This window comes from Oreochromis aureus, linkage group 3 (assembly GCF_013358895.1).
Source record: "Oreochromis aureus strain Israel breed Guangdong linkage group 3, ZZ_aureus, whole genome shotgun sequence".
Classification (NCBI taxonomy): domain Eukaryota; kingdom Metazoa; phylum Chordata; class Actinopteri; order Cichliformes; family Cichlidae; genus Oreochromis; species Oreochromis aureus.
The window spans coordinates 26,662,151-26,677,402 of NC_052944.1; the positions used below are offsets into that span (position 1 = coordinate 26,662,151).

At 41.9% G+C, this 15,252-nt stretch overlaps 1 protein-coding gene and 1 long non-coding RNA gene across 4 annotated transcripts in view; both read left to right on the plus strand.

Moving 5' to 3' along the window:
* Positions 1 to 6,903: 6,903 nt before the first annotated feature.
* Positions 6,904 to 12,032, plus strand: LOC120437790. The gene is made up of 3 exons (XR_005611407.1): positions 6,904 to 6,974; positions 11,517 to 11,696; positions 11,866 to 12,032. It is a non-coding gene; the product is annotated as an uncharacterized LOC120437790 (long non-coding RNA).
* Positions 12,033 to 12,215: 183 nt separating this feature from the next.
* svep1 (sushi, von Willebrand factor type A, EGF and pentraxin domain containing 1) overlaps positions 12,216 to 15,252 on the plus strand; it is a 108,151-nt gene continuing 105,114 nt past the window's right edge. The window contains exons 1-2 of one of the 3 annotated variants that reach the window (XM_039609773.1): positions 12,217 to 12,390; positions 12,819 to 13,423. In XM_039609773.1, coding sequence (XP_039465707.1) covers positions 12,857 to 13,423 — 567 coding nt within the window. In that variant the 5' untranslated portion in view covers positions 12,217 to 12,390; positions 12,819 to 12,856. Of the gene's footprint in view, positions 13,424 to 15,252 lie in introns of all 3 variants that reach the window. The other 2 variants (XM_039609774.1, XM_031756821.2) reach the window with 2 other exon arrangements.

Sequence of the window (15,252 nt, forward strand, 5' to 3'; positions counted from 1 at the left end):
AATACAGAATGAAGAAATTAGAAAAAGGCCTGGCACAAATCACCAGTAGGTAGTGACATAGACATGGCTTGTTTTAAAGTATGAGTCATGCAAAGCTACTCTAGTAGAGCCCAAAACTGAGGACAAAGCTGTATATTAGCATATACAGGGTCTGCTGAAACCCAAACATTAGTGTGTTAACGTGTGTTACTGATAAAGGAAAGTCTCACCATCAGAATACCTGAAGTGATGAAGTCTTGACCAACACAATGGTCAGAAAACATGTCCTGACTTTAGTGTGCATTACTGTTTGCCATCTTTTTCAGGCACTCATCACTTTCCATTCATTCCTGTGCATGACTGTCATTTATTGCCAATCTGTGCCTATTAAAAAGTATGTAAGCAAATAAAGATAATGCAGCACTGATTAAATGAACGATAACCTAACGTGCACTGTGGTTGTTCGCAAAGTTTATATTTAACTTTTACGGCTGAGAAACATAAAGTGGGGAGTGCTCAGAAGAGCAGATAAAAACACCACAACAACAATAAAATGTAAAACATGCATGATTTCATCTTTTAAGGATACAAATTGCAACAAGAGCATAATGGAATGCAGCTCACTGTCATGCGACCGTAACAATAACTCCATGCACCCAGTTTGTGTTATTGGGGTTGTTTATTTTATTGTTTAGGATCTTGCTGCGTGTGTCTCTGGATCAAACTCGAGCCAGTCTGAACTCACTTGCATCTTGTCTTATTGCTTGTCTTGCACGGTGATGCCCCATTAAACTTAATCACAGCTGACACACTTAATGTTTCTCACCCGGCTCTTTATTTACTCAGATCCCCGAATTCACACTGGGTCACACTGAGACAAAAGACAGTGATTTGATCTCTGTGCTAAAAGAAAATTCAAAGTGAGGTACAGAAAATGAGATTCTGTGTGTTGGATTCATTGATTAAAATGCAAAAATACAAGGAAAAACAATGAAGCACAGTAACCCCCGATCAGCTGAGTTTGTTTTGTTCCTGCAGATACTCGACTGTGGGGGAGAGAGGATGACTTGGACAGATAAAAAAAAGTCAGAGTGAGTTGTTTTTCACATGAGGCAGCATATAGAGTATCCTCTTTTTTCTGTCTGTGCGTGTGTGTGTTGCGTGTATTCACTTCCCCCCTCGGTGAAGGCCCTCCCTGACTGTCAGCACTACCCGGCTGTTTTTATGGAAGTCTGGCTGAATCCAGTTCCCACTGCCTCAAGACACGACCTCATCTTACACCCCTTCTCCCACTCCTCCCAGCCTCCCTCCATCTATCGATTGCAACATTTCCCCTTTTTTTTTGCTTACTATCATCATTCCTTTGATTTTTGTCATTGTCCTTGGTGTACTGTTGTTTACCACTTAATTCCACATCGTTTTTTTTTCCTGTCAACACCCCCCCCCCTCCCCCCACTGTTTACGCTCCTCTCCTGTGTCTTGATCTCTTCTGCTTCTCCTGTCACCAGCTTTTCTTTTTTCTTTTCTCTTGTTTGTCCAAAGAAACAAGTTGAAAACAAAAAAATCATTAACCAAAGAGCACAGAGTGTACTCGTATATTCAGGCAGGCAGAGGGCACATGGACAGAAAAGCACAACTAATCTAAAATTGAATTAAACAGAAACAAAAACATTGTTTTTAAAATTTGATTTAAGAGCAAAGAGGGCCTGAACAGGTTTGAGCATAAAAATACTAATAAAGGGAAATCATGGATCATTTATCTGGTTGAAACAGGTTACAAACAGTGTTGAAAATATGACCACAGACTTTTATGATTAGGATGATGTGGGCTGCTCTCGTTTGTGTTTGTGATCTTCTTGTTCCTCCAGTTTAGCTCCTTGAGCCGAGCCACACTGCTTTCTAGTGAAGTGAAACAGCGTTACACAATGAAAACTGACCACTGTGTGTGCTTCTCACACTGATTATGGGGATCTTTTTACAGTCTTCTTCCCCTTTGTGTGGAACTTTGATGCCCCTCCTCTTTATGCTCGATGAAAGGTTTTAACCAATCAGCCATCTACTCATGCACAGCATCATCGCTGTTGTTTGAGCGATGACAAATCTACTTTTTTATCTCCATATTTTTCACCGTACATAACAAAGTAGCTACACAAATGTAAATTTTACTCAGTTACTCGTGATGTGAGCTTGCCCAGAGAACAGGCAGTATAAGCCAGCTTAACAAAACACAAAAAACACCAACACAAAGCTACATGTTAATTCCTACAAAAATGCTAACATTGAAGCACATGTTCATTCTCAGTCTTGGAAGCTTGCTTGACTTCTGTTTGTATTTGATATATTAGTTACATTGATGGTACATAAATCAGTTTCACAGACCTCATTTGGACATGTTAATGGACAGTAAACACTGAAGTAATTAATAAGCTTAAAAATGGTTCTTCTTCCATTCAGATGGTCCAGGACCCTGATATTGCACTACTGGCCCACTGGATTGGAGTTAAACACTGACTGAAGCAGGACCACAATGACTGTGTTTATCCTGATGTGATGCATAGTTACGGCTTAAGTGAAAAAAGACCTGTGGAGACAAAAAAGGTCATTCCAGTGAAAATTGGATAGAGATGAAGTGCGTATTTTTAGAGCTAGTGCAAAGTTGTGTTCATGTTAGGATTAGGAGTCGTCACGGTTAAGATCAGAGGAAGTCTTCAGGATTTCAATGATGGAAGCAAGACTGTGTGTATGTACAATCATGTGTGTGTTCGCTATATGATCTACCACTCTCGTGAAGCTGTAGAATCTAACACCTTTCTTCTTTGTGGATCTTTCCCACGATGACTCTGTGCTGGCTTCTCTGCTCTGCTGTGTGCATTCATCATCCTTTAGGATGGGAGGATTAGTAAAGTGGGCTCAAAGAGGATCACGCAGAACACAAACAATTACAACCCATTACAAGCCCCCGCATCATTTAGCAAAAGAAATATGTCAAAAGACCAGTGAAGATCTTCAGTCGATGAACTCAAACCAGACTTTTCCTTTGGCTGACGGTGCTCTCTCAGCGTGGTTCAGTCTTAGTTTTCAGTGGATTAGGATTGAAATGTAGTACATCTATTGCATGTGAGCGTTTGTTTTCCTAAACTTGGTCTCATCAGGTGTCATTTTTGGTTTTTACTAATTGTATCAGGCAAAATGCAGTTTTATTACCTTTTTATTCATTTATTTTACCTCCATTCCTGCTCATTTAGCAAGATGAGATTCTTACGGGAGGAGGGACCACAGCCATCTGGGAAATGTGGAACTGAAAGGGATGCAAACCTCAACAAGAACACAATGCACTTATATTCATAGAGGATGTGTAACCGCCGATTGCATTAAATGTACTAAACTCTCGTTTCGATTGTGTTCACATCTGCATGTGGACAGATGCAAAGCAGCTGCAGGGACGCAAAACGCCCCAAAAAGATTCAAACTAAAAATGAAGATGCAAATCTAAGCAGCACAAAGAGACGCAGACATCGTCTGTATTGTTGGAGTCATTTTGTTCTCTGTTAGTCTTTGCTCGCTTACCATCGCCCAGCAGTTAAAGTCAAAGCTGCAGAAGTTTCATTAGACAAAGTCACGTGCAGCCGGCTTCAGAGACTGTGCAACAATTAGCACTCAGAGCATGTTTGAATCCCTGCTGCGCCTGATGTGAATGTGATTATCAGTCCGTTCACAGGTTTTTAAATTAGGTTTGCTGAAACAACAACACCTACTGATTGGTCACACAATTCATTTTCAGTGACAAAACAGGACATGATGGACAAATAACTTAATGACAGCTGACAGCAAGCGTGATCATATCATATTATTTATTCTGGAGGATTAACTAGAGGTTAATTATAAACTGAAATAAATGTCTGTGTGAGTCCTCGGGGTCGATCCTCTGCCTCAAGGATGATGTTTCCTTGCAGGCTGGTTGGACTTTAAATTATTTATGTCGTGTGTGAGTGCAGTCTGAGCTATAAATAGCTTCAGCTAAACATAAAGCCATTCGTTTTACCACAGCCATCTTACACACACAGTTGTTTTTTACCCACAAATACACACGTTCATTTACATCTACACTGTCATGCACGATGCCGTGTTATGTGTGTTATCATGCAGACATATTTGATCTTCTGGATGTCCGTGCAAGACTCACACAATCTGCAGTCTGCTCCAGTGTCAAGCTCGCTGTTCAGCATCTGTATGAGCATGGTTACACAGGCGTTACCAGCCTATAGGAGCTCGCTCCACTTTGTTCATTAATAGATTTTCCAAAGGACGTGAACTTTGCAAAGATTTGGAAAAAAATGGTAAAGGTCAGAGTACATATGCAGTATAAGGTTTTCTTCCATCAATGATTGGCTGAATCATGAGTCACACGAAAGGAGAGAATACACTGAAGGCTGCAAGTCACTCACTAGAAGTGACTGAATAAATTGAAGAAAAATACATCATAAATGGGTTTAAAGATGGAAATTTTGAATAATGGATGTTTTGCTCTTAATGTGACAGAGTTTCTGTTGTGTAGGGCTGAAAGACTTCACCAGTCAGTCCCTCAACATTCACCCCTCGTTGGACGTCGTGGAAGAAGGGTGTGCATCTTATAGTTGTTCAACAAGTCTGTGCTGTTCCACCTGCTTCTGATGTTATCAGTCCATTTAACACGTGTTATCAGCAGAAATCAGCCAAAGTGGGTGGCTGTTCTCTGTCAAGATGATGCCACGCTGCTTCAGTAATGTTGAGGCCGTGTTTCATTCCAGTAAGGAAGTAATGTTTATTTAGTCTGACTGTTTAAGGAAAAAGTTTCACAAAGTGCTTCACAGCACAGAATAAGATGCAGCAATTAAAACTGTACCTAAATGAATCCAAATAGAGTGAGATCGCTGACAAAGGCAGTGTTGGTCAAAATGGTGATAATGAATGAAAACTGTGTACTGATCGAACACACATGTAGTGCCAGCAGGGGAACTTTGACCCACTTGTGTACAATATTAAACATTTCCCTGCACAGGCAGCGGGAGACTAAATACTATATTGATAATATGACTTGGCTGAATATGCAGTATATCTATATGCCAACATACAATTACTGCATACGCTGTAATCTTCATTTAGAGTTTTCGTTTTCATTTACTGTGTATTTTAGTAATGCCATGCACGCTGCTAGCTTTGCAGGAAGTGAAGGCCACAGCCTACCCACATGCCAACATTTGTGTCTTACAAAGTGCGGTGACAGCTGCTCAGTTGGTTTTAAAACTACAGTATTGCATCAGCAGACATGAATTTGTCATGTGCACAAAATCTTACTTCCTTCTTCCCCACACATTCTCTCAGCGATATGCACACAACCACAAATGTGCAAAAATACTCACATCTCAGTTGTACTAACAGCAGCAACAACTGAAACTTGAAAGAGATTTCATTTATATTATAGTACTGAGGATATATTCTCTTAACACTTAATTAGATACACTGTGTAAGTACCTGTAACCTCAGTTTTCTATTCTTAGCTATATTCTAAGTGTGGTCTTCTGCTGCTGTGGCCCATCTGCTTCAGGGTTTGACTTGTTATGTCTTCACAGATGCTCTTCTGCAGACCTTGGCTGTAATGAGTGGTTATTTGAATAACTATTTTTTCCTATCAGCTAAAACAGCCATTTCCATCTGACCCAGTAGTGTTTCCTGGGAATGAATAATAATGGGGCAGACATTGGCTCAGATGCCGAATTGCTAACCACACCCATATTTATTCTCATGTTGTTGGGCAGCTGCATTTAGAAACCTCAATAATATTCCACATATTACTACAATATGAATCTGTCTGCAACCAGCAACAGACATGTTTACCCTATATGGTGCTAGAGATGAATGGCACAAGTGAATGAAAGTGTCTTACTCAATGCACAACACCAACTACTGAGTTATGATATGAAGAATAATATGAAGAATGAAACTAAGATAAACAAGGCACTTTTTTTAGCAGTTTATTCAGTCTTGACTATTGGACACATGCACTGCATGTGATAAGGTCACGTAGCGTCACAGAATGAATAAGTTGCCCTAACTTAGTTATCTTAAGTAAGCTTTACTTAGTTTTTCTGAGGCAACGAGTTTGCATAGTTTTTTTAAGTTCTGGGAACTAATTAGATTTTACAGCGTCGTGTCTGTAGCAGACTAATATGGGAGCTAGCACCAGCAGTAGTTACATGGGGCAGCCTTAATCCTGTTACTGCTGCTTGCATTTCCAATATTTGAATGACAGGGCAACATAATGTATATAAGGACACATGTGGTCTTCCTCTTTTTCACACATTCTCTGTAAACCCTGGAGACCAGTCCGTCTGGCACCAACAGCTACACCACATTCACTTAAATCATCTTCCTTTCTCATTTTGATCCTTAGTTTGAATTTCAGCAGGTCATACTGAGTCATGCAGACTGAGTTCCTGCTATTGGATGCACTGATTAGATATTTGCATCAATGAGCAGGTTAGCATAAAGTGCACAGTGAATATAGAAGTGCTAAATAGTTATTACCTTTTGCTTAATCAAGCCTCCTATTGCATATCATTAGTACAACAATTAGCTTTTATTTATTTATTTTGTGGCATTTTCTGAATAAAATGTTCTCTATATGTACTAAATGTATCAAAACAAATCATTTCTGACACGATGCTGATGAAACCTGTCAACAAAAAACATCAATGACAGCAGAGAAAATGCACAGTGGAAAGTAACACTGTGCATTGCTTAAGTACTTAATGCATCTGTACCCAGTATCAATCTGGGTACAGGTGCCTGTATCTTGTTCATCGCGTACTCCCCCTAGCGGTCTCATTGTGTCAGCACATCCTTGGTAATGTACTGATGTGCAGCCGCCGGCAGGGGGGGTTGTAGCACAAGTCTGTAGCAGCCTGAACAACTCTTTTCTGTATTTGAGAGCAGCGAAAGCAGCAGGCGGTTAACAGGTTAGTGAAGTTGTATTTTTGTTTGTGTACAGATCCATAGTGACTTGGATGAAAGCATAAAACCCCCGCGGTTTCTCATTAAAACATTTTTGTTGCCGCCGCCGCCGCCAGTTGAACCATCTTTGTAGGGTTTACATCACCAACTGTTGCTAATTAGCTAATTAAGACTATAAAGCTCCACAAAGAGTGAAAGCCTCGGTGTTGCTGGTCTGTGGTGGCTCCTTCTGGTTGTTCTAAGCGCGCTGTAACTCTTTCAAATGATGACAATAGACTGGAATAGAAAAAGAAAGCGTTTAAGTTTCATGCACAGAGGCAGTTTTAGGTTTTATGTTAGATGGCAGGCTAGCGAAGCTAAAAGCTCATTAGCTGACAGAAAACAAAACAACTGTATTTGTTGCATTTTGCTCCACCTGATTGAAGCATTGGCACTTTGAACACACAAATCTGTTTGACAAAGCAGTGGCCAAAGTCCAAATCCAGAGAGCTGCAAAGATTCAATACATGCTGAGGACAAATCAATACAAAATCCTTTTTAGAGAAAAAAACTTAAAGCTCCAACATATTTAATAACTAGTGAATGCGTCACAATGTTCAGGTGACAGCGTGCCTGAGTCCAAAGATTAAAGATATTTAATTTATACTCATGTAAGACAAAGAAGCTGTTTTTTGTGTGTTATAACTGTCATAAATGATCAACTTCATTAGGCTTAAGGAAGGAAACATTGCTGCATAAACCTTAAATGTCCACATTTACTGTAAATCATTAGATGTGGGAAGGGTTCTTAGATCAAGATGAGCATTGCAGGAATGTTTAGGAGAGGCCGTACTTGTGCTGAGATTTGTGTTTTATCCTAAAGGCGAGAAATGCAGGGAAATATGAGGAATGTGTTGTCACCTGTAGCTACTGTATCTGAAGCTTATGCTTGCTGACAGGAGGGTCAGACACATGAAGGAACAGGTGAGAGGGGTTTTTTGTAAGAGTATCTTAAAGAAAAACAGACAACTTCCTCTCTGCTGTGCAACATGTTTTATTCTTTAAAGACTCTGAATTATGATGAAGTATTTTAGCTGCTGTCCAGGTGGAGTATATTTGTATGAGACCACAAGACGGGTTCAGTGTAGTCAAGCACCAGTCACAGGAAAACTATGCTGTGTGACATGCCTCTGGGCCTCCACGCACACTTGCTGTCAGTCTGTGTGCACGTATCCTGCGTTCACGTGCTTGCTGCAGATCCTCAGAAAGTTCTAATTTTTGTTTTTGAGAGTCCGCGTCTAAAAAAAGGCCTCAAATTGATGGCAATTTCAGAAAGGCGAACATTAAATTTGATCTGTGGCAGACTTGATGAGCATTTGTCTGCTTATTTATTCTCCCTTTTTTAGATTTGTTTAATTTTCCATCCCACAACAATGACAAATCCCACTACATTTTTAAAAATAGTTAAGGTATTTGCACAACTTGTGTGGCTGTGCGCCACATTTAAAACCCAGAAAAAGAAGAAAACCAAGGGGATCAAATATAAGAAAGCGTCAGTGTCACAAAAGTCTGACGGAGTCCTTCACATATTTTGCCTAAATATTCAGTGTGATCAGCAGACACATTCACAAACTTCCTCTCCATCCACCACCACCCCCCTGTATCCTATGGGACCAGCACAGAATTCTGGTGAGGGGTCTCCAGAGCCAAAAAGCAGGAAGTCACAGCTGTGCTCATCCCCCTTTCGGCATGTGTGAGACCGCGAGTGTATGTTTTTATGTCTCTTGTCTGCATCAGTGTGTGTGTGTGTTTGTGTCTGGGTTGCTCTGTCAGACAGTTTATCTGGCCAGTTGGACTTTCTATTCCCACTGCTTTACTGGAGAGGTTTCCAGCACTGTTAAATGGGGGAGCGAGAGGGAGTGAAACCTTGGCTTATAGAGCCTAATAAACACTGTGTGTCATTGTGGCTAATGCTGCAAAGCTGAGTGCAGTGGACTGGTTTGTGGAAACACACACACACACACACACCCTCTGTAGACTTGTTTTTATTGTTTCTGCCTCCTCCACTTATTTTGTTACTTTTTCTGTCTTATTGCTCTCTACTGTATACATGTATTTATCTTTTTTTTTTTAATCTTTGTGCATATTTTACAGACAAAAGTAGCCTGAGGCTGGACCTCAGTTCATTATAAAATTAATCAGAAAAATCCTGATATCTTCTGGTTTTAGTCTTTGTGGACTACAGAAGTGGAAACTTCAAATTCTGGGATGTTGCGATGGAGAGTACAGTGTTAATAGGTGTAAAACACAATAGAAGAACTTTTTGATCAAAAAGTTTTAAAAAAGTTTTGAAAAAGCTCGCAAAAGTTAACTGTTGAAACTGTTAGACAAAAGCATAAATAAGCTGTGTAAATTGTTAGCTAAACATAGTTGATAAATAGATGAAATACAGTAGCTAGCTAAAATAGTGGATAAACTGTTGGAAATCGTCAGCTAAATAAGTTTCTAGCTGTTGAAATTGTTAGCTGAAATTACAAAGTCCTTCTAAGAGCAAACCTTATCATTCAGCGACCTGGAAATGCACATGGGGCAGTTCGGGCAGTTATTTTGAAGAATTATTAAAATGAACTGGTGCTCACAGGGGTGTAAAAAAACCCTGCATTAGTGGTATCAGCAATAACAGACAAAAACACCCTTCAACCACGTTGCATAGTTTGTCCACCAGAGGGAGCTCTGCAACTTCCCTGGTGGTTGTGTTTAGAACGCCGCAAATAAAACTGTACCGAGCAGAGTCGAACGAATAAACAGCTACATGTAACAAACGTTGATGTTTGATAGAAGAAATAATATTTGCCAATTTATCGAAATATCAGATTTTTAAGTTACAAGATATTGGTATCCATATCTGTCTTGAAAATCATGTGTCGTCCTCTGTCAATCACCGGTCAAATCTAATAAAAATGCTTAAGATTGCTGACTTTTTGCTGCAAAATAAGGTTCTAAAACCTGGAAGTTATATTCATACCATTGTCTTTGCCTTTTTTTTGTTTGTTTGGGGATTATCCCTCCCCTTCTTATAGTGTTCGTTTCCCAGACATTGATTAAACCCATCTCAATGATGATCTTCTCTCAGTCTAGACTTCGTCAACATACAGGATAAACCTTCTTTCAGCTGCTTCTTTATTTGCATGGGTTCCCCAACAGTGGATCTGGTCATCTTGACTATTGTAATGGTCTTTATTCAGGTGTCAGTCTGTCACTGCTCAGCCGAATGCAGCTGGTCCAAAGCGCTGCGGCACAGCTATTAACTGGCACACACATGCCAGCCCACATATCCCCCATAGTAGCTTCCCTACACTGACTTTTATTTGTTTTTTAAAGCATCGCATGGGTCGGCGCCTTCTTACCTCTCTGATCTTTTAAGTTTGCACACTCCCTCTAGATCAGTGAGGTCTGCTGAGCAAATGCTCCGACAGAGGATATCGGGACTTTGCAGTAACTGGTCTGATGTTGCCCCTTCACATCACGACCTGTCCATTATTAGACACTTTAAAAACCCATTTAAACCCACTTTTATTCTTTGGTTTTTAAATCTGAATGAGTTCAGTGCAGTTTGATTTGTGCTCAGATTTTCTCACTTCGTGTTTCCTTTCTTAAACGTTGTCATTTTGTCCTATGCTTCTATACTGTGGTAGTTCATGTCTGGTATGGTCTAAAAGAAAATGATCACTGAATGTAATGAATACATGTTAAATCTAGCAGTAACCAAAGGTAGTCAGCAGATGGTGTTCAAACTGGTAAGTCCGAGGTGATGCGGGAACAGCTGAGTTTGCTAACCATAACCGATAAATACTGTACTGGAAATAGTCCAGCTCCAGTTTAAAATGAGCTTAAATGAACACAGTAGAACATGAGAGGGGGGTCCTGATGAAGCGGTTCCTGAGTGGGTCTGACAGGGCTGAAAAAGGTTGGGAACTGCTGTTCTAATGGGCGATAAATATAATAATGAGTTTCAGCTCTGGCTTTGATCAAAGGAAATCCTAATGCTGCAGCGTATAATGAATTCCTAAACTGCTCCAAGCTTTGTGGAAACTTGCCCCTGAGCACAAAGCCAGATCCATTAAGAAATGGCTTTTTCCTTTTTGGTGTGGAATAAACTTGTCTGGCCTGCAGAGATGCCCTGATCTCAACCCCATTGTACACCTTCGGGTTGAACTGCGAGACAGCGCTTATCACCCACTCGGTGATCTCACTAATGCTCTAATGGCTGATTAGGAGAACATCCCTGGAGCCAGGTTTCGAAATCCTTTGTGGAAAGCCTTCCCCGAACAGTGGGTAATGTTTCGGAATGAATGAAAGTTTATGTTTGGGTGTCTGCAAACTTTTTTATCTCTTTATCCATCCCTCCTTTTCTTCCTCTTATCCGATGCCATTCTCTCCTTCTGCAGTCTCATTCTTCTTCTTCTTCTTGAGCGTCCATGGCTCTTTTGGCTGTAGCTCTCAGGCTTTTGCTTTTAATAGGCGCAGCGTGCCTCTGTAACACCGGCTGCCTTTTGTTTTGGTTACAGATAAAATCACTAGAGGAAAACACAACAGCAGAGAGACACAAGGAGACAGGAGAGATGGAGAAAAAAACGAGTGTGAATCCCGTGGCGCAGGAAAAAGTGGGCAAATTAAAGGGAGAGGAAGACGGTTCAGTTCCCTCCTGTTTTTTAATGTCTGGAGCAAGATACAAGGCAGATAAGGAGGTCAGTAGGGAGAGGAAAGGATAGCGCCAAAAAGAAAAAAAAAAACCTAACAATCTTCCACATGTGTCTGATATAATTTCCTTAATCTTATCTAAGGTTTTATCTGACTTATCTTTTTGTCCTCTCCTCCCTTTCTCCCACCTTTCACTCTGACTTTGTTTGATCTCAGACCGACGCTGTGTTACGTGCACGGTGCAGACATATGGAGTTGATCACTGCGCCTGTTGCTGATGTTTTCTTTGGGAATGCTGACAAGTTGACAGGCGAGGCGCAGCACTGACATAGAGCCTCACTTCACTGTCCGGATGAGAGAGACAGAGAAATACTAGGAGAGAGGGAGAAGGAGATGAGGGCCAGGGGGAGGGTGAGGGTGAGAGACATAGTGAGGGAGAGAGAGAGAGAGATAGGGAAAGAAGGGGGAGTTGAGAGAAAAAGAGGAGGAGATATGAAGGGAAAAAAATGACTTCACGCCGTGACTGGACAGCCCCCTTTTTTCCCCTCAACCTCTCTCTGTCTCTCAACTTTTTTCCTCCCTCCTCCTCCTCCTCCTCTGTGTGTTTTTTTAAATGATTTGGGGAGTAGAGGGGAACGAGCATTCGGAGCTTGGCTGACGGTGCAGGCAGGAGCGTCACATAGGCAAACAGGAGCCTGAGGGGCAGCGCACTGGGACTAAAGAGGACTGAAGAGGCTTGAGGTGGTTTTTGGATCAGATGCACTGACTGAAAGGTTGACTAACAGGCATGCAGGCAGGCAGAGAGGAGATGAAGGGCATATAGGTTTATGTTAAAAAAGCCTTAAACACTGCATGCACAGAGAGCAGGGAAGTGGCCATATACACTGATTTATTTCTGCAGGAAAGTCAGGGAGGCAGACACCTTGTGAGGAAGGCTGAGCATTTACAGAGCAGAGTTTTGCTTCACTCAGGGGAGACAGAAAAAGACAAACAGATGCACGTTTTGAATGAAAGGACCTTTATCTTCATCTAGCAATGCTTTTGAGGAACTCTGCACCAAGTTGTTGCTGTTTGCTGTGCTCCTGGACGCTGATGCAAGCTTAGGGCACTTTTATCTTCACTGAACTCCTCTTGTGAAGAGGATCCAAGCTGTCTTTCTTTTTTTGCAGAGTCCTCCTTCAGTAGAGGTGCTGTGCTGACTGTAACTATGTTTTATCAAAGATACTCTTTAACACTATCATGGACTACTTGTCTTCTGCTCCTGTGCGTCCTGGATGCGTGGACCACGGCCTGGCCGGCCGTTCAACAGTCCCAGCGGCAGCAGCAGCAGCAGCAGCCTCGGCGGTACAGACAGATGTCAACCCTGTCCTCATCCTCCTCCTCCTCGTCACCTGGTAACCTGTCAGAAAGTGCAGAGAGCAAAGTGGAGCGCCTCGGCATGGCGTTCAAGCGAAATGTGCGTGAGCTGCGTGAGAAAAGCTCCTGCTTGGACCTGGTTTTCCTGGTGGACGAGTCCTCGAGCGTGGGGGCCAACAACTTCCTGAGTGAGCTGAGGTTCATACGCAAGATGCTGTCCGACTTCCCCGTCGCACCGGAGAACACCCGCGTGGCGCTGGTGACCTTCTCATCCAAAACCCACGTGGTGACGAGGGTGGACCACATCTCTGCGCCTAAGTCTCACCAGCACAAGTGCTCCCTGTTCAACCAGGAGATCCCAGCCATCAACTACAGAGGAGGAGGCACCTACACGAAAGGAGCCTTCCAGAGGGCAGCGGTGAGTCAGACTAATGGATTAATGATTAATGGATCTTTACATCTTGACATTGACCCCAAACTTGCTTCACATTTTTTCAGTCTGCAACCTGCTGGGTGTGTGTGTGTGTGTGTGTGCGTGCATGCATGCATGGAGTGATTGTGGCCTAGAAAGGCTGATGTTAATGAGGCCCTGCATGGCTTTGCTGTTGCTGTTTCCTCTAAATTACACACCAGCAGACAGTGAAGGGGAAGCCGCTCGCCAGCTAATTGTTCAGGGGTTTCCAGTGATTAAAATACCATAAAGACTGAGCGCACGCGTGCACAGAAATACACACCATGGATGTATTTGAACAAACTGTAGAGCAATAAGAAAAATGAAAGAAAAGAAAAGTAGAAGAGAGATGAATTTTTAAGATTAAACGCGTTTAGATGAATCTGATTTTGAGCTTAGCTTTTAGCTATCTTTGATTTTGTAGCTTAAACAAGCTGTATGGCCCGATTTAGTGTAAAAGCTGGAGTTTTGGGGGGTTATGTGGGGTCATAATGTTGTTTATGGTTTGTTGATTTGTGCTTCCTGACACACACACACACACACACACCCAGGACATATGGCACAGTTCATCCGTCAAGTCCAAACAGCCCAGCTGTAAAAGCTGTGTTGGTGGTATAGGGTCTGGTCCTGTATAAACACGCAGGCACCTCGACTCATGCCTCTGATCTGCAGTCAGTTACAAACCCAGGGAAGCCCTGAATACACCGCAGAAGATGGGGGATATTTAGCGTCTGCAAGCTCACTAGGAAATGCTGCAGCTGAGTGCTCACCTGGGTGAGGAGGTGACCTATGGGGTTGCTGTAGCTCAGGAGGTCGAGCATTCCTGGCTGCTCCAGTCTCCATGCCAGAGCATCCTTGGGCGAGATACTAACCCCAAGTTCCTGTCACATGTGTTCATCAGAGTGTGAATGTTGGCTAGAAAAATCGTAAAAAACAAGTTCTTGTAATGGATGAATGATGCATGTTGTATAAATATCTATAAAGTGCTTTGAGTGCTCAAGTAGAGTAGAAAACCAGGCTGCAGAGACCTGAGTTTGATTCAACCCCAGACTGTTTTCTTTGTGTTATTCCCCCGCCTTCCTTCAGATCCCTGACTATCCTGTTCAGTTAAGGATAAGTCTTTAGTCTGAGGACATGACACACAGTGATGTCAGAGTGAGATTTTTCCACCACAAAGACGGCATTTGACGACCGCCCCTGAAGAGTTTTGATGCCTCAGTATAGATCAATAATGTGATTTGTCGATCATTAGAATAGTTTCTGGGTTTTTCCAAGGGTAGCTGTAACCACCCTGAAACCACTCTCACTAACTTCTGATGCAAACCCGGTTATTTTGTTCTGACAGCAGGCCTGAAATATGACAGAAACCGCTCATTTCACAAAAGAGCTTCAGGGATTACTCCTAGCATGCTTTCAAGGAGTTACAGTCAGCAATCTGGTGTTAAGTAACAGCCTGGTATCGTGAAGCAGCGTCTGAATGTCATTCCAGTTGTCCTTCAGTAAGTTTGCGTGTTATTGCATGTCGTCTGTTTGTGGTTAAAGACACAACAGCTCCATTTTTTCCTATCTCACCATGTCCCTGTTTGATGTCGCTTAACAGTGCAGATTGATATGCAAAAAATGGACAATGCATAGACACGACACACAGAAGCAGCGTGTTACTTATATACTTAGATAGAAAAATAACTGTTAAGCTTTGACGATCCTGAAATGATCATTTATATTTACACTCATTCTGAATTTTCTGTTCATTTTTACTCATTAAACTTAAATCAGGTTTTGCTGCACTTTGTGAA